Source organism: Podarcis vaucheri, assembly GCF_965113315.1.
Source record: "Podarcis vaucheri genome assembly, chromosome: 6".
Lineage (NCBI taxonomy): Eukaryota > Metazoa > Chordata > Lepidosauria > Squamata > Lacertidae > Podarcis > Podarcis vaucheri.
In genome coordinates, this window is record NC_138764.1 from 11,420,755 (window position 1) to 11,441,067 (window position 20,313).

Sequence of the window (20,313 nt, forward strand, 5' to 3'; positions counted from 1 at the left end):
AAAGTAAGATGAAAACGGGGTCCTGCCTTGTGGATTATAATCTAAATGTGGATAGTAGACAGCAGAATTTGTTACTGACTCTGAAACACAGGGATAGTCAATGTGGTGGCCTCTTGATATGATTGAACTCCCACTCCCCAGCCAGTTTGGTCAGTGGTCAGGGATAATGGGAGTTGTAGTCCTACAACATCTGGAGGGCAACACCTGGGCTACCAAATGGCTTTTTAGAATTGAGTCACTTAGACAGCATGCCAAATCATGGTTTGGTGCTATATAAACAGCCCTGTGTCTGCTCCCAGAACCATTTCTTCTCATTTCTCCTCTTTCTGAAATGTTTAAGATTGATGTTCTCTGTGTTGAACTCTTTATTTCAGTTGGAGTGCAATTGGAGTAAAAAGACACTTGCAAGAATTCAGATACGAATGATGATTTAACAATAGCTTCACTATAGGCTTTACAATAGCTTCAGATTCTTGTGACATGTAAAAAAAGCTATAATTACTCCCACATCAAGCAAAATTACTTGTCACAGAGAAATCTATGGCCAAAACCATGATTTTGCTTCCATTTTCCATTTTAGTTTTATGAAACAAGTTACAACTGCCCCAAGGGAGGGAAATGCTGGGTTCCTTCAAGAGAAAGTAATTAAGGTTTCTCATTGGCAGTAATATAGATCATTAATGCATTGGCTTCCTGTTCCCATATCCCTGTCCTCTTCCTTCCTTTCCATACTACGAAGCTCCAATATTAAATCACTCCAGGCATAATTAAATTGGAAACCATTTCAGCTGAGCTGAAATCTTATAACCTCTCCCATAGGCACGGTATTCTGCTGTTCTTTGTTTGCTTTCAAATTTGGTCTTGAATTTGTGTGGCTGCATTAAATGGAATCATTTTTCCAGCATAATTATTACCAATCTATGGATACGTGGTTAAAAAGAAACTTTTATACAACAGAGTATATATACATATCCACACAGAAAGAGGGTGGAGAGAGAAATATGCCATAGCATAAAAGCTCTGTAGTGCCTTTTAGCAGTTCAGCTCAGTCCCAGATACCACAAGAACACGAACTTGTTGGCATCTATCTGTCTTGAGAGATAATGGGGTGCACCTCAAACTGCTGTGTCAGCAGCACCAAAGTGACTTCCTCAGGGCACAAGCCTGGGCAGTGTGCATGGATATCCTGGACTTCCCTGACAACAAGACCCCACTCTGGGCTTCACTAGCACCAGCTTAGCTGCAGGAGTTGCCGGAAGGAGGCATACAAGACTCCATGCAACCATCTTAGGGACTCCACTCCAGATTGGTGTAGGTTTTACTCCTTAGCCTTTCCTTCTTCCAAAGATACCCTGCAAGGCAGCAGATGTTTCGGATCAGAGTTTTCCTTCTCCTAGATGGGCTACCTTTCCACGTGGACAAGCCCCACTCACCTCCCTCCACAGCATGTTCAGAAACTGCCTTCTTGACTGTTGGACCCATTATTGGTCTCGCTCGCTCAATCCACCGGAGTCTGTCTTTGCATGCAGGGCAAGTCCATAACTCACTGAGCGTTTGAGACCCATCGAAAAACTTCACCTGGTTTAGTTGGCCAGTTGAAGCAGTTTCCTAGGATGTGACTGCTGCCATATGCTGACAGTTTCTAGAAGCCACAGCTGAGTGTAGGGTGGAGACCAAAGGTTGACATACTACCCCAGAAGTAACATAACGTGTGCTCCACTAGAGGTACTACTGGTCCTCCAACACCCCTGAGCATGAACTAAACAAGATATACATATCCTTAGTATTTGCTTTTTCTCAATGCCAACTGTTCTAAATGTCCTTTGACGTGGAAGACTGAATTTGTAAACAATGCTCCCCCCCTAAATTGAACAAAAACAGCTGGTTCAGGTTTAATTAAGCATTGAATAGCTATGCAGTTTACATGTCACTATGCATTCTTATTTTTAGTCTCTGGTGTTTATAATTTTCAGCCCCAATCCAAGTAAAGAAATCTTCAGTGAACGGTCTTGATATATTTGGCAGCAGACAGCAAAGAGGGCAAAAGCCATAGCTACCTTCTAGTTTCTAGAAATGCCCATGCTCTGGATATCTGGGTGCCTGAAATTTGGAGTGGCTTTCCCATTAAGAGCCATTTGAGACTCTTTACTTATTTTGGGGTGTATGTTGAAGATATTAAGATGTACACCCAAAAACAAAACTGTGAAACACAAGTATTCCAGAAGACATGTAGTTTATCTAGACACGTTAGTTTATTTAGTTGGAGGTTCCAGGGTTTCCCCCTCAAAGGTTCTTCATGCAGAGCAGATGCTCTACCTCTGCACTGTGGTCCTTTGATATATGATACAGGTACACTCTTCGGTGAGCTTGGGAGTAAATGCTTGTTTGCAAACCCTGGTTTGTTTTCCATTTAATATGTTGAACAGCCTATGGTAACCAAGGCCCACCCCTTCTGGATTAAAGGGTTTCTGGAGAACAGGGTTTGGCCTTCAGCCAAACTTGATTATTCTAATTTACCAGTCAGATTTTAATAGGCAACCAAATATAGGTTATAGCCAAAGATTACTCTTAATTTTAAAACATGATGTGCATGATGCAGTGTTTTGCTTACGAAAACAACCCCAATGGGCATTAATGGATATTTCTTTTAAAGCTGATTTCTTAAGAATTAGCAAAATAAACACTAATGGCTTCAGTAGCAGAGATGTGTCATTTAATCTGAATTAGGCACTCCTTCACAATTTCTGCCTAGCTTATTATCTGGAAATATAGGATGGTCTTTAATTTCATTCTGTTACTGAGTGTAGACTCCTTTTGATGTCAGTAAATGACTTGCTTCCTACAACAGGGCAGAATATTTAATTTAACTGCATTTGTTATTTTTTGCCAGGCTTCAGTCTGTACAAACTATGGCATTTAAATGCTCCCCCCCCCACGCAAGAAGATTGATTCACTTTTCCAGTTCTCTGATCTCAAATCAAAGTTAATGTTGTAAAGATTGAAAGAAAATAATGTGGTGGGTTTTTCTGTATCTTTAGAACCTAAACTTCACAGGATTCCGTAAAATCCTCAAGAAACATGACAAGATCCTGGAGACTCCCCGAGGTGCAGATTGGAGAGTCGCACACGTTGAAGTGGCACCGTTTTATACTTGCAAAAAAATCAACCAGCTCATCTCTGAAACAGAGGTAGAGTACGTTGGCCTGTTTGTTTCGCCTGTCCTTAGACAAAATTCGCTCGGGTATTCGCTAGCGTTTCTATCTTCTTGAAATGCTGCTAACCAGCTTATGGCAACAATGTGGTATATCTGAATAAACCGAAGAACTTGTACCTTTAAATACGTTCTGCTGTTGTGATCGTTGATAGCAACTGAGTTATTGAACGTTTTTTCCTTCTGCCAAACATCTTTGAATGAACAGGTCTTGAATTGAGGCATGATTGATTATTTATTTATTTGGCTCTTTAGACAGTGGTGACTAACGAATTGGAAGATGGAGACCGACAGAAAGCTATGAAGCGGTTACGTGTTCCACCACTGGGAGCTGCACAGGTGATGAAAAATTAGCTGGGTTTAAGAGTGGCTGGGGAAGGCCCAGCCAGATGGGCAGGGTATAAGTAATATATTATCATTGTTGTTGTTGTTATTGTTATTATTATTATTAACAACAACAACAACAACTGCATTTTAGCTTTTTGGTGTGACAGGGCGAATTGAGCATATGCAGTTATAAGAACTGGCATGGGCAAATTCTTCCATTTCCACTTCTGTATTTCTGATTTTGGCTTCAGAGGACCGGGAGAGGACAAAAAGTGTCCCCAAATCAAGAGAAAGTTGCATGTGGTTTTAAAGCCTGGAAGCTTTCTATCTGACCTTCGTGTGCTCTCCAGTTTCAAGGGCGGATTTTGTTTTGCATTCTTGCTTATTTTCATGCAAGCTCACAAGTTAAAGCAAAGAGCTCGAGAACTCCCACCAGCATGAAGCGTACCAGAGGCCTTGATGGAGCTGTCTCTTAATTAGACACGTCACTCATTCTAAGACACAAACAAAAGGCTCATTTGGGCTGGTGTCAGTACCTAGCATACTTGGGCAAAGGCTGGGTCCCTAGGGGTTAATGTCTTGCCAGAGCTCCACCAACATTTCCCCCCAGCTGTTCTGCAGTGGGCTCTCCAGTGACATGGTAACTGCCCCTGGCCGCGCTGTAGTGACCGGTCACCCCCTCCCAGCAGTGGCACCCCAAGATTGGGGGGTGTCGACTCCCATCACGCCCGTCTTCCAACACTGCACAGGCCAATGTAGCCTTCTGCTAGTCTGCGCTGGTCCCTGCAGCACCGGGAGATACTGCACAGGGCTGTGTGGCCTCATGCCAGGCGCGCCAGTCCCCACGGCGTCTCTCAACACCGCGCAGGCCGGTTCAGCCTTCCACAACATTATACCAGTCCCCCTCAGTATTGGGGAGGAGCCCTTCAAACAAATATTGAGGGGGCGAAATATACCTCTGCCCCCTTGAGTTGGCACACCTGCCTCCCAGCAAGGAAGGTGCTTAGTTCTGGGGAGCCACCTTGTTTCATCTTCTACAATGCCTGGAGTCTACCATCGGTTGCCTAACATTTCATTATAAAGATAAAACATGCTGCCTGCTCAGCGCCAATCAGAGCTTCGTACACTTGTGTGGATGTGTCCATATGCTGTTTTATGTCAGAGAACGATAAGTAGTGATTGAACAAATGAGTGTGTGTTTCTTGATCCCCTCATCTCTCACTCAGTTGACAGTATGGAATCTGTCTTAAAAACAAAACAAACCAAGAGGAGTTTAGAGTTATACAGTGGTGCCTCGCAAGACGAAAAGAATCCGTTCTGTGATTCTCTTCGTCTAGCGGTTTTTTCGTCTTGCGAAGCAAGCCCATTAGCGGATTAGCGCTATTAGCGGCTTTTAGCGGCTTATCTGCTGATCGGATCAGCTGATAAGCGGCTTAGCGGTTTAGAAAAAAGGGGGGAAAGGGAAAAAAACCAGCAGGAACTCGCAAGACATTGTCGTCTTGCAGCAAGCCCATAGGAAATTCGTTTTGCGAAGCACCTCCAAAATGGAAAACTCTTTCGTCTAGCAAGTTTTCCGTCTTGCGAGGCATTCGTCTTGCGGGGCACCACTGTAAATTGTGAGATACTATTGATTTCGTGAGGATTTTTCCAATCTTTTTTTTTAAAAAACAACAACAACAACAACAACAACCCAACAGCACAGTTTAATTTAGCTGACTAGAATATGATTTTGTTTAAACCAACTTTCTCTTGTATCTGCAGCCTGCACCAGCATGGACTACCTTTAGGGTCGGGTTATTCTGTGGAATATTCATCGTGTTGAATGTTACAGTCATCATTTCAGGTTAGTCATCCTACACTTGCAGCCTGAATCCATGGGTCAATTTGAATGACCTAATCATGTGGTGATTAATTTCACCATAAGTTAATGTTATTTATTATTTAATGTAGCTTCAACTTCTGGCAAAGCTTTCTGTGCTTGTGATTACTAGGATTATTGGGACTGCTAGGAACTATTGGGAACCATGTCAGATTTCTGTGGATCTTGCTGTGTTGGACATCGGGGAGAGACATTGACAAAAGACAAAAGTCTCGGGGTCGGGGGGTCTTGTGTATAATTTAGTTTGTTCTCCAAATTTTTTTCACCAAATTCTTGAAGTTAAAATATTCTCATTATTCCACATATTTTGTGCAAATTGGGCCTAGTAGCACATTTTCATCAGTGCCATCTTAACATGACTTGAAATGTCTATCTAAATGATTCACTGAATATGCTAATATGCATCTCGTAGTTTTTTTTGTATGGTACCTCCTGGTTTTTAGGCACTTTGATGTAAATAATTAACAAACAGTTTTTTATCTCTTGCAGTGCTTTATGCATTCTGCATAGAGCAATATATTTAATCCAATATATTCAATACCCCATTTCATACTTGTTCCTCTGTATTTTGTAATCAAAAAATTCTATTTTCACTTTGCATATTTGTCAGTGGCCCTGTGAAACGTGCTCATTGATCTTTTCATATCATGTAGCTCTTGTTAGTTCTGGATGTATTTAGAACCATCTGTGTATTTGTGTTAATTTGCATAGTTAAAACTTGAAAGAACACTTTAAGTGTTCAGATAGGGGACAGGCTTGTATCCCAAATGAGGCTTGTGGTGGCATAATCCTCACAATCAAACATAAATACTAAAATGATTTTAAAGTTACACATCAAATTTCTGTGAGAGAGCAGACATTGATTGCAAAGATCAGTCACTCCGGGTGATATACTGCTATATTCCCCTCTTCCCCGAAACCCTTTCAGTCTACTAGTTAAAGGTGGATCTGGGGACTGCAGGGTTTTCACTTGAGCTTACCCGAAATAAGCTCAACAACTTTTCTATGCCAGGGCTCAACTCTGGAATTGCTAACTAACTTTTAAATAGTGCCTTTGATCACATGTAGAATACTTTCGCATAACCACATAACATTGTTTGAAAGTCTACAGTTGGGGCTTTCTTTCAGAATTATTGGGCAAATGTCATCTAGGTCTGTCAATTTATTTTTAATTTGTTGAAAAGCTCTAGAGTATCATCTTATGTAGCTTCTGTTTGATTTAGTTCTTCATTTGCCCTTCTGAGGTGGGGGTGCGGAATCAATTTAGGCATAAAATAGGGTTTCTCAACTTTCTAGAAAAGATGGTGGCAGTTTGTAACTGTGTGCCAGAGAAGCTCTTTATAAGAGTCTGAAGTGTGCTGAATTCTTTTTGTACTTAATATTTGATAATTGCTACCATGCTTACTATGCTCGTATTTAGCATTCTGATCAGTTCTTACCTCTTCATCCTTTTGATGTCTGGAATAATGTTCATTTGTCTCTCAAGAACTCATCCTTTATACTGCTTGGCATGGTAGATCTCAAAATCAGATGAACAGTTTTTCTCACTGCTGTTTTAAATTTTACAACTGAAGAGATAACATTAAAGTGCTTCAAGGAACAACTGATGCTGGCCATGAGAAATCTAAATCACACTAAATTAATTCAATTTATTAGAAGCCCTCTCACTCATGCATTTTTCTTCTTTTTTTAAAAGGGAAATGGAAGAATATAAAGATGGTTTTACAGAAGCTCAAAAAGCAATAAAGAGAAGGGGAAAGGAGGAGGGGAAGCAAAGATTAGTGGCTGAAGGTGCAGGAAAAGAGATTATCTGTGGGGGCCCATTTACATATGCAAGCGTTCACAGTGCATAGGAGCAAATGAAGCCGGGGAAAGCAGACCCAATCAGGATAATGAAGCTTCCTACATAGGCCAGGACACGCAGTTCCTTTTAAAAGCAAGTGTATAGGTTCTGCATTGGGGGATGAACACTGTCTGCAAATGCCTCATTCCTAGTGAGTCAATCGCAGACCTTATCAAGAACGTTTTGAGCCCTGGCTGCTTGGGAATCTTCACCAACTATAGTACAGTGATACCTCTGGATGCGAACTGGATCTGTTCTGGAGCCCCGTTTGCATCCGCGTCCGTGTGTCTGCGCGTGTGCAGGTCGCAATTCGCCACTTCTGCGCATGCGCGTGACGTCATTTTGACCGTCTGCGCATGCGCGAGTGGCGAAACCTGGAAGTAATGCGCTCCGTTACTTCCAGGTCGCCGCAGCGTGCAACCTGAAAATACTTATCCTGAAGCTACTTCAACCCAAGGTATGACTATTTAAAACAGGAACTACTGACTTGAGTAGATCCCTCTTTATTTTCTAAAATAAATCTGTCCATGGCCTCCCTTTTCAGCCTCATACAAATTTCTCCACAGCTTCCTCCTTTTGTAAGTCTGGTGTGACAAAAGCTGTTAATTTCAACTTACTTAAGTTTCTGCAGGTATGCCCGTTGAAGGTAAATTATCCCAGAATGTGGGTTTTCTGGGCCCAAAATTTCAGCTGTCCTAATTTTAGGCATAGTATTTGGGCAGTGGGTTCTGATCAATGGTTAGGTTGTGTGGTGTCATGCACAGCCTTTTACTGATATTTTAAGTCCAGATGAGGAGTATTTCTTTTATTGCGAGGGAGCAGAAAATTGACTGTCTCCCGTGAGCGGTCCATTCTGCACATGTTTGATTTGAATCTTCTCCTTGACAGGTGTAATTTTTCTGAAAGCATTGAACGTGTGGCCACTCATAAGAATCTATCGAGGTGGCTTTCTCCTGATAGAATTCCTCTTTCTCCTTGGGATTAACACATACGGCTGGAGGCAAGCTGGAGTGAATCATGTCCTCATCTTTGAGCTCAACCCTCGCAGTAATTTGTCCCATCAACATCTCTTTGAGGTAAGTAGTACAATAGGGTGCTGGGGCCCCCTAATTAGCAGTAGATGTTGTTATCCCCCTTGCTGTTGTTTGATCGTCCTGATATATCATCTTCAAAACAGATTACCTTTCTAGTGTCAATTTTCACAGGACACTTTGTCAGGAATATAGTTCGGTAGATTATTCTTGAACTTGATTACGAATGCAGACAACTTTTAGTTCTTCAGATACTGCCCTAGTTGTAAAGCTTTTACCATCCAAATAGAAAATACATTATCCAGCAGGAGGCTGCAGGAAATCCATTGTCTCTTTTCTGCATCAGGAGATAATGCTTTTAAATCCCAAGCATGCTTTTTCAAGGTAGTGTGTGGTGAATTTCATTGTGACAAGGTTGGCTGCTGCGAGAATAGGTTGCTGAATTAGCCTTGGCCTGATCCAGCATGTTTCTTCTTTTGTTAGCATTATCAATTGCTGTTGTAGCCCAATGTGAATATAACAACCCCTGCAGTATAGTTCACTTTTATACCCCATTTTTGGATGGAGGTCTGTGCTGAGTGCCTGTAGTCTCAGACAATCAGCCGTGTTGGTTTGAATTCCCAGTCAAAAACATATAATACTTATTGGGTTGCAGCAAAGGTCAAGCTTCTGAAATTTCCCACTCACACCTCCTTCCCGGTCAAATCAAGCACTCAGTTGCATACTGAAGCTTCATGCTTTGCTGATTTGCATGCAGACTGATAGCTCCTTTAAATATTAAAACACGAAACTGAAAATGCACATAAAGTAAGATTAGGGTCTCCTGCCTTTGATGCCAACTTTTGTTTTTTTCAGCCCTCTCAGCTACAGACTCAGTTAACGTGCACACCAGGGATACATTACCGGTTATACACTAATAGAGAACTTGATTCTCCAAATGCCATTATTTGTGTAGCTAAGATGGCACCACTCACACACATGAAGGAGATACCAGCAGACTTGTATCTAAGGTTGAAAACCCCCCTAATAACAGCTCAGTGAGGACTGAGCACACTCAGTAGGTATGGAATGCCAACTGCTGGAGAAAATTCAAAACATTGGAGAGGGAGAATTGAATGAACTAGCTGGAATCTTGCAGTGAAACATTCTGTTATGGGTTCTACTTGTTTGTTTTCTATTTTCCCAAGTGGCAAAAATGGGGCTATGCATAACAGCATCTTGCAGCTCCATGTCTAGCAATATTTCTACTGGTAATTATTATTTGAATAAAAATAAGGCATTTATATATCTAAATCTTACATGTGTACAAAACATAATTTCATGTGCTTTAAAAGTTATACATAATACACTTTGTGTAGTTTAACTAGTCAGGTAACTTAAGTTTGATAAAGTGAGTTGTGTACATTTTTTAAAAAAACATGTTTTTTCTATGGATTATAACTATCTGGAATCTTCACCTTTATGAAAATATAGTGCAGAACAAATAGTTCAGATTTGAGAATATATTGCTGTTTTACAAATGAATTGTTTGTGTTTTTATTTCATCTGCCTAGGTTGCTGGATTTCTTGGAACATTGTGGTGCCTGAGTCTGCTGGCATGTATATATGGTCACCCCTATGTTCCTATGCAGGCAAACCCACTTATATTGTATGGATTTATGTTGTTGTTTCTCATAAACCCTACCAAAACCTTCTACTACAAATCCCGTTTTTGGCTGCTCAAACTCTTGGTAAGCTGAGACATGCTCAAAACCCATAAAATAACACCTTGCTTTTCCGCTGTAAAAACAGCAGTGACTCAGTGCTGTTGTTCATGTGTGGCAAGAGTCACCTGTCCTACTTATCAACACAAAATGCTTGTTAAACATGATTGAGGGTCTCACTGTGTGTGCAAATGTATGTGCAAATGAGCAAAAGGTTAAGTTGGCATGATACCCTTGGAATAGCAGTCACTGCTGATACCATAACATTCTCTTTTGCAAGTAAAAATTAAAACTTTTGTGATATAATAGTTCTGCAGCCATTACTGAAGTAGTAATTCCAGGTATGAGCTAATCAAAGTTTCAGGTTGAAGTTAAAGATTCTTGTATGAAGAATATTGTACAAACGCTTCAGTAGAAAATGCTGGCGATTTTGATAGTTTTAAAATTATTTAAAGTGTCTGTTTGCACTTGTATGGCCCTATAGTCACACATCGTAGTGACTGTTAAGAATTTGCACTTGAAGACTCTTGCCTTGGTAATAAAAACAGAACCGTTCTATCATGTTTTCACAGTTCTGAAGCTGCAGGGTTGAACCTTGGTCATGTAACAACAGTGGCAATTAATTTCTCAGCTTATTTGTATATGTTACTATGTTCTGTGTGTACTAGAGGTTTGGGGGATCTTTAGCAACTGTTGTTTCTCGCAGCTGCTGTGGGCACAGCGGTTCCTAGCCCTCTCGTGCTCTTGCATCATCTCGTTTCCAGTAGAATAGGACAGGGCATTTGCTCCTGATGCTCTTGGCATGGGAATTTGCGAGAGGTGTTGGAACCAAAAGATATCCAATAGCTTCCCATAGAGCCTCATTCAGAAGCTCCTTTGTAAATTTTCCAGTGATTTCTTACTGCCAAGCAGTTGTGCAAAGAAAGCAGCCTAATCTGGTTTTGTCTTTGCAAATTAATACTTAAGCCATGTTCAGATGACTGTCTGTAGATGCATAAATGATTGCTTATGAAGCTGTGGGTGCACACGTTTCCCTTGCCCCTCCTGTGCTCAAGCTTTAGTACCCAAATCCTGGTGTGTATTAAACTGGAGTTCCTTGTACAGTTTGAATTCAGGGAACTCTTGAGTTTATGTCACTATCCTTGTTTGTTAGCTAAAATTAAGCTCAAGCTACACTGTTTGGTCATAATGTGGAATTCTGAGTTAATGTAAGCCAAAATCTGGATATCAAACACATCCTGTGGTAAAACACAGATCTGCTGTTTTAAGAAGATGTGGACAATTGGTTGTACACAGCCTTAGTCTGCAATAAGTGTGTCATGCACACAAATGGGCGTTTTTCATGAAAATTTGCACTTGCTGAGTTGAGTTCTGTGCTACTGTTGTTACTAGTTAGCTAAAGGACGATGATCTTACTGGTTACACATTTACCAAATGTGTTAGTCTTTTGTTAGGAAATCGACAAGGTATTGATTGGAACATGTCTGAATCTTCAACAATGCAAGCATTATTCTGTATCCCCTGCTTGTTTGTGTTGTGTCCAACTGAGCATCAAGACTAGATAATCTTGATGTTGCCCTTTTAGCGTTTTGTTGTTACAACTAAGCAGGCAGGAAGAGCTGTAATCTAAGGTAAATGGAGCATGAAATGGTCTAGCTTGAGAGGCGCATAGCTGATTTCAGACCTTGAGGGGGAAATGGACTGAGATGGAGAAAAATCTGTTTTTACTATTAGTTCAGATTCCCTCCAGCCATCATGGTTGAAGAAGTGTCTGACAGCAAACATTTCTATTGGTGGTCCTTGATGCTGAACACGTTTCCTACACTTGGTATATTTGTAGGCAGGATACTCAACAATATTTCACTTTTTACATCACTCACCTTACAAAAATATGTGATGTTATTACCAATTTTATTACCAATTGCCAACACTGTACAGCTGCATTTATCCAAAAACTGTATGATGGCCAAATGATTCTATCAATCAGGAACATATAATAGACAAAGGATTTACATAGTTACACTGCCACAGGTCTGTCCTATTATGCTGGATAATTTGATCATTTCTATAGAAAAACTATGTTTTGTGGTGACTAAATGTGTATGACACTTTTTCTTTTTCTTTTGCAGTTTCGGGTGTTCACTGCCCCCTTCCACAAGGTGGGCTTTGCAGATTTCTGGCTGGCCGACCAGCTTAATAGTCTGGCTGTGATACTTATGGACCTTGAATACATGATTTGTTTCTATAGCTTTGAGCTCCAGTGGGCAGCCAATGACGCATTGCTGGCAGATCCAGGTATGTCAATGAGAAGGGAGCTTCATTAACGGCCATGTGCAGGCAAATTTAGGCTTATTTGCTCAGTGGAAAACCATAACAAATATAGGCATCTGGCATGCAATAAAAAAAAAACCACAATCACACATATTTACTTGGTTTGTGGGAATGGTGTTTGTTTATAGCACCTAATTAGGAACTTAAAGTTTATAGGAAAGTGCTTCTGATAAGCTAGGTTTTAAGGTCCAGTTTAGGGTGATGGTGTGGTCGAATTGTTGGTGGTGTGTTTGCTTCATTTGTTTGCTAAGTTTCCATGCCATGACTTCACGTGATAAGACATTGATATGAAATATCCCTGGAATGGAGAAGAATTAGAGCCAGTGTGGTGTAGTGGTTAAGAGCGGTAGTCACGTAATCTGGGGAACCGGGTTCGTGTCTCCGCTCCTCCACATGCAGCTGCTGGGTGACCTTGGGCCAGTCACACTTCTTTGAAGTCTCTCAGCCCCACTCACCTCACAGAGTGTTTGTTGTGGGGGAGGAAGGGAAAGGAGAATGTTAGCCGCTTTGAGACTCCTGAAGGGGAGTGAAAGGCGGGATATCAAATCCAATTAGATTAATAATGTTGGGCCATTGCTTGAACCACAAAGCTACTTTCCTTTGGTAAAATGAGACAATTTCAAGAGGAAACTACAGGACGTATTTTGCCTTGCATTTAGAAGCTTGTCTTTATTTTTGCAGTTGGTCAGATCTGCAACACCTATGCCTATGGAGTGCGAGCAGTTGTCCAGTGCATTCCTGCGTGGTTGAGATTCGTCCAGTGCCTGCGCCGATACCGTGACACCAAGCGGGCCTTTCCCCACCTTGTTAATGCTGGCAAATACTCCACAACCTTCTTTATGGTGACATTTGCAGCCCTTTACAGCACTCATAAAGGTACTGGTTTGAGAGCCTTTGCTGGTCGGTTGGATTCTTCTACTTTAAATACCAACATCTTTTTTTCTCAGAACGGTTGGCTGTGTATATTTATGGGACACAGAGGAGAAACCGTTGCAGAATTCAGGGGCTACAGGTTAAGACTCAATCATAGCTTCTGGGGAAATAGTTCACTTGCCTTTCAATCCCCCCACACATTTCACTATGGACTGTGTTTAAACTTGAGCATGGCTCAATAAATTCAAGTTAGTTCTTCATGCCCACCGTTTATAACACTTGTATTTATTTCTGTATAGTCGGAGTACTACAATTTCTCTCTTCCCAAATTACTATTTGTACAAGACCGTGGTTACTTTACAGATGCTTAATAAGTCCATACTCCCAAGAAGTTTGCAATCAAAGTTTAAACAGCAGAGAAACTAAGGGAGGGAAGAGATGAGGGTAGCAGCAGGTGAACATGAGTAAATGCAGTTAAATGTCTTTAAAATGGGAATCATAAAATGAATTCTAAATCTATTAAACCTGCAAGTTGGCCCCAGAAAAGAATTATTTGTTTCTCATTAGCAATTAAGATCATACTAGAAGTAATTCTGTTGAATTCAATGGAATTCACACTCAGGAACGTAGGGTTAGGATTGCAGCCTATATGGAATTTATATTTATGCAGTCTACACCATCTTAAGCATCTCAGGGAAACTTGTAAATCATCTTTGCCATTTCCTAGATTTAGGAAAATTTGTGAGGGTAAAAAATCATGGTTGCAAAACATTTCCTATCAAGGTAGGAAAAGATCCCTCCCCTCATATGTTTTTGCTGTGAACAAAAATGGTTTAGCTGCTAGATATTGAAAAAAAATTAACAATGGTTCAAGACTATGTTTTGTAATTAACCACCTTTTTAGGATGGGCGTTAACAGTGCTGGATAAAACTGAAAAGTGACCATAATCGTACGAGTGTTGAGAAATGTTCCCAGTGCCTTTTGACTTCCAGGTGTAATTTTTACTCAGAATGATGGGCAATTGCTTCCAAGCCATTAATCTGCAGATTGAGGTATCTGAACCAACATGTTTCCACATCTCCGTGGAAACCACAGTGATTTGCTTTTGCTGTTCTTGCAGAAGAATAAGGCTTTTTCTTCCTTGTGCTTTAGGCAGTCACAGTGCTTGTCTTTGTTCTTTTCCCCTCAACTCCCATATGAGTCAAGAGATTTCAGACTGCCTTTAAAACACATGCTGATTTATCCACACATGTAGGCAAAAGTGCATGTTTTGAGTAATCTGCATGCTTGTAGGTACAACAAAAGCAGAATTTGAGCTGCAGAATCTCAACTTTTTAAAATAGCCCTCCAGTAAGCTTCTAAATCTCCTCCTCCTCCTCTTCAGGTTCGGCACAACAAATTGTGCCACCTAAGGCAGGGGGTGGCTCCTACCACACACATAAAACACACACACACCAAGCACAATGATACACACTTTTATTTCTGCCCTCTGACAGTCCCAAACTCCTATTTGCAGCACCAGTGCTATCTTCTTCTGGAGGGCTTGTCTGGGGAAGGGGGAGTTTTGGCTTTAGCACTAGAACCTTGGTTATGGAGTTAAGAATAAAAAAACCCCCAGTCCTTTCTACTCATACATGTGCACAGCACATTTCTTTGGGGTGTGCACCCAGATAATTATTTATTTCAACAGAGGAAGGAAAGGGGGCGGGAACGACAAGACAAACAAGTAGGTAAAGAGGCAAAAAAAAACTAACAAAACGACCACAACAAGAGTGGTCAAGAAGTTAAAACAGGAGGTTTTCCTGCAGAGAAAAATGCCCAAGCTAAGCTGACTAGAAGCAGGACAGATGTGCAGAACTATGTGGCATTTAATATTCTGTGACTGACACAGTTTCACAATGTATTTATGTACAGATTTTGCATTGCTGCCTGAAAAAATATTCAGTTGGCTGCCATTTCATAGTTTTCCAACTTAGGCTTCTCAAAAGCTTTGGGATAAATGTTAGGTCTAATATTTGCCTGAAATAAATTTCATCAAAATTGGTTAAGCTGCAACTTGAAACAGCTTAGTTATGCTGATAAGGAGATGTTTTTGGTCATATTGACTGCCACTCTTGACTTTGGGCTTCAAAGTTGGATTCCTTAAGTATAGATAGACTTGTCTTCAGGGGGTCAAAACATATCAGGACTCAAAAACAAAACACATTTCCCTCAAGTAGTCTCATAAGTTGGGAGATCTGATTAAGAGGAATCATTCCAATAATAGAGCATCTTTAGCTTATTTTATTATAATTGAAAGCTCCATTATAACGTGTGCCTTTCGAGCTGCGTTCATCTCTGTGTTTCTTTAGCCTGATTAGCCAGAAACTAATAGCCTAGTTGAAGAATTGATGCTTTTGAATTATGGCGCTGGAGGAGACTCTTGAGAGTCCCATGGACTGCAAGAAGATCAAACCTCCCCATTCTTAATGAAATCAGACCTGAGAGCTCACTGGAAGGACAGATCCTGAAGCTGAGACTCCAGTACTTTGGCCACCTCATGAGAAGAGAAGACTCCCTGGAAAAGACCCTGATGTTGGGAAAGATGGAGGGCACAAGGAGAAGGGGATGACAGAGAACGAGATGGTTGGACAGTGTTCTCGAAGCTACCAGCATGAGTTTGACCAAACTGTGGGAGGCAGTGGAAGACAGGAGTGCCTGGCGTGCTCTGGTTCATGGGGTCATGAAGAGTCGGACACGACTAAACGACTAAACAACAAGAGCAATAGCCTAGTTCAGAGCTGCTAGTAAAATGCCAGGGTAGTACCGATAGAGGGAAGCACCCCAGGTCATCAGTGTGGTATAATAGGGAGAAATGGAAGGTGATGTGAAATTGGGAAGTCAGCCCTCTGCCATTAAGAATGGATGTGCTTCTAAAGGGGCGTTAGTATGAAAACCCAGGGAGGGGACCTTGTTGCTTACTGCTCGAATTGTGCAAAAGAACAGGCCTGTAATGGTTGCCATGGTGACAGAAGTATGTTCATTATTTTTTCAAAGGCCTCCCACCCCATTACGCTCTTATATGCAGTTGCTAGCTTCAGGGAGAAGGGGGAGGGGGGCTCCCAGCCACCAGCCTAGAAACCAATAATCCTCTTTATGGAAGGTCAGGTTGCTGTTGGCTGCCATCATCTCTTTGTGTAGGAGCCGCTGAACATTTTACAGCTGTTCTGGTGGAATTGTTTTCCTTCATTGATTGTTGCAGTCAAGGAAATTTCTGGCTGTTTCCCAGAGTCTGATTCTCACGCGCATATTTATATAGATTAGCTAGACTCCTTTGGGACAGAGTTTTGAACAGCCACATCAAGCACTTAAGCTGCATTATCTATGGCAGCCATCCAAGGACATTTATGCATGTAATTGTGACTGAAATTAGTAGGACTTGCTGCATATCATGCGTTTAGCCTGCGATACTGGAAAGTTTTACCCATATGAGCGCAAGGGGAGATAATTCGTTGAGTAGGATATTAGCAGTTCTTTTCTTGAAACTTGTTGCTTCTGGTAAAACATTTACCCTTCAAAATCAACAGCCAAGGTTGTAGTGTGCTCTCTTCTCATTCAGCCTTGTAACTAAAACATGTCAATGGATATGAATTACTCTTAAACCATTACTTGTAGGGATGGTACCCTACTAGATGTTGTTGTTTTGTTTGTATTCCCCAATACCCTGAGCTGCGGAACATTACACAGGAGCCTCAATTATTCTGATTTTTTCAATAGTTTTTCAGAAGCTTTCTAAGAGAAGGAAAGCAGAGAGGCAATCACATACGCAGTACTAGAAATCCTAAAGTCAGGCAGAAATTTATCTTGTAAATTTCCCATCCAGCTTCAAACCCTAAACCATTTATTTAACCAAACTGAAACCACACAAATCATTCATTTTACCTCCCTCCGCGCCAAGTCTATGTATCTCAGGTACCTTGGATCTCAAATGCCTTGGCTCCCGAACAAATTGGCTCCTGAATGATCGAAACATGGAAGTGAGTGTTCCGGTTTTTGAACGATTTTTGGAAGCTGAACATTTGGCACAGCTTCCGATTGGCTGCAGGATGCTCCCAATTGGAAGTTGTGCCTTGGTTTTCGAACAGTTCTGGGGGTTGAACAGACTCCCGGAAATCATTCTGTTCGAGAAACAAAGTACGACTGTACTAGTTTCTGACTTAGTAACATGTGTTGCTAAATTGTCATCTGCAGATAATTATTACATTTCATATAAGAGGACAAATTTCTACTATCGCTTCTACTTTATACTGGCTTTGTACTTCCTTCTGCATATGTTGATTAGCTTCTAAAATAAATAATAAGGCATGTATGCATTCTGGATAGCTCTTTTTTACATTTTTTGAAGCAAAGTCTACTCTATATGGCTGCGGGGGAAAGTTTGACTGACTGGGTGATAATCAACTGCCTTGTTTGGTCTGCACAAGAACTTCCATTTGCACAGTGGGACTTCCCCTCTTTCCCCCCCCCACACCCCTGCACCCTTCCCATATCTGCTCCAGAGGGTTGAAGTAACATCTAGAACAGATTTAGGGCCAGGGGGAAGAGGGGGTTGAAGTCCCATTGTAGAAGCAGAAAGCCTTTGCATTGATGGGCCACCTTACTTTGAATACAAGCCACTGTCCTGCATGTGTGTGGATGAGAAAATGGGTATTTCATTGTTTTGTGGGTGCTTCCCCCCATAATCTATTGCCAAATAATTCTGAATTATTTTAAAGCACAGATGAGCTGCTTATTCCAGAACCAGTCAATTTGAACATTTGAGCCACTGCCTTCACTTTGATACATTTTTAAAAAGATCTAAACAATAGAAGTGAGATGTCAGCAACTTGAAAATATACTAAATCATCCCAGATCTATTTCAGGCTGTTGCATAACCATCTATTTTTTTCATTAAATGGGTTCCAGCAACCAACAGTAATTAAGATGGGGAGAATCTCTTAACCAAACAGCTTGATTAAGTTAGCTATTACAACATCTATAAGTGAATTACCTTTTTCATCTCTTAAATTGTATGGCCTTTTCTTAACACCCTTATCTATTATAATAATTACGAATGATTATACAAACTTAACTGGAAGAATTAAACAGTGCTTTGGAAACTAGCATCCTTGAAAGCAATGGCTTTCAAATTGTTCTGAAGAAACCTGGGACTCTCAGGAGCTTGTCAGGGTTCCTGAATTAAAAAATAATTTGCCCACGTGTCTTTTATTCATTAATAAACAGGGCCAGAGGAGTATTCGATTTCTTCTGAGTCACTCCCTTAGTGCACACAAGGCAACAGTGAATCCAAACCAATTACTTACAAGCCAATAATTTTTAAAAGGCACCCATAAATTTTTTCTGTGAGAGCTGTCTGATATTTATTCAGAATGTTTATATTCTGCTTTATAGCCTCAAGAGGCTCTCAGAGCAACTTATGAAAGATTTGCACAATACAATCGCATTCAAGAAAATTAGTACATGTTGTTTATTTTGTAAAATTTATATGCCACTTCATAGTTTATTTAAAAAAACCCTCACAGCCACACTTTAAAACATAAAAAGCCTTTAAGGTTTTTAAACATTTATTGTGTGTGTTTTAGTTGTATCTGTTTTATTTTTTGCTGTGGGCTGCCTTGGGTTCTGCCCTGGGAGAATTATGAGCCATTAAATACATACATACATACATACATACATACATACATACATAATCATACCGGCAGCCAGTGTGCCCAGCCATTAGTGCCCATCAGCACCCTGGCTGCTGCATTCTGTACCACTTGAAGCTTCCAAATAGTCTTCAAGGGGAGCCCCATATAGAGCACAGCACAATTGTACTAGGTGTGAGTCACTGAAGCCAATCTATTCAGTAACAGCCATAGTTGGTGAACTATGGGAAGCCAGAAATAGGCACTCCTAACCAATGAAGACATGTGTGCCTCAAGCAACTGCTGAATCAAGAAGCTCCCCATGCCATGAACCTGAGCTCTCCAAGGAAATGGCATCCCATCTGGAATTGGTTATGTCAGTGTTTCCCAACTTTTTTTGGGCAAAGGCACACTTGTTTCATGAAAAAAATCTCGAGGCACACCACCATTACAGCCCCGTGACGTCAGCGCGCAGCGTCACGCCGGGAGGGACATGAATTGCTAGCAAATTACATAATCACCTCCTTGAGGGCTGGCTCATCTTCTCCGAAGGCAGAACCCCATTAATTAACAGCACAGACTCACACCATAGCCAAGACGAGGGGGGGAAACCTCAGTCATGCACAGTCATGCACATGTGGGGGCTAAATGAGGACGAAGACCGGGCAGAGAGCAGGGTTCAAATCACCCCACCTGGCCAGGACAATCCCTGGGTGCTCCCTTGGGCCACTCGCCTGACCCACCTCGCAGGGCTGTTGTTGCGAGGATAACACGGGGAGAACCACGCGCGCCCCCGGGAGCTCCTTGGAGGAGAAAGCGGGCGATGAATGCAATGCACAAAATATATGAGAGGCGACCAGGTTTTGCAGGTGAGGGGCCCCCGCCAGCCTCCGCTTCCAACACCCGGCGCAACGACGCCAAAGTTTCCCCCCGGGCTCGGCTTGGGGAGCAGCGCTGTTCCCCCCCCCGGCTCCCCTTCGCCCTCCCGGCTCTCTCTGCTGCCCACTGGGAACCCCCCTCACCTGCCAAGTCCAGAGCGCCGGTGGAAGTTGCATGCATGCATGCAGGGCGCCGCGTTGCCATTGCATTGCACTGCACTCCATGCAACCCCTGCACGCATGCATTGCCTTGCACGCCCGCCAAGGGGTCTCCCCGCGGTCCGATGCGTCCCCTCCGGCGCGGATGCAGCATTGCAAAAATAAACACACACCCCCCCGACGCAGCCCTACCTGGGGGGCAGCCTCCGCCTCCGCCGCTCCGCCTCCGCGGGGATCCCCGGGCTCCATCCTGCCGCCCGATCTCCGCGGGGGCGCAGGCAGGCTGCGCAGGGTCTGCGCGGAAGAGCCCCTGCCCGCCCGGCTGCCGCCGCTGCACTCATTCCATGGCCGGGAGAAGAGCGCTTCGAACAAAACGCCCGGCCCGCCAGGCCACGCTGGGAAACGTAGTTC

The 20,313-nt window shown here is 42.1% G+C and overlaps 1 protein-coding gene across 1 annotated transcript in view; it reads left to right on the forward strand.

The window, feature by feature from the left end:
• XPR1 (xenotropic and polytropic retrovirus receptor 1) overlaps window positions 1-20,313 on the forward strand; it is a 102,351-nt gene that overhangs the window by 58,453 nt on the left and 23,585 nt on the right. The window contains exons 5-11 of the mRNA XM_082229075.1: window positions 3,039-3,188; window positions 3,467-3,550; window positions 5,300-5,381; window positions 8,149-8,336; window positions 9,845-10,021; window positions 12,124-12,289; window positions 13,007-13,201. Of these exons, the coding sequence (XP_082085201.1) occupies window positions 3,039-3,188; window positions 3,467-3,550; window positions 5,300-5,381; window positions 8,149-8,336; window positions 9,845-10,021; window positions 12,124-12,289; window positions 13,007-13,201 (1,042 nt within the window). The remainder of the gene's footprint in view (window positions 1-3,038; window positions 3,189-3,466; window positions 3,551-5,299; window positions 5,382-8,148; window positions 8,337-9,844; window positions 10,022-12,123; window positions 12,290-13,006; window positions 13,202-20,313) is intronic.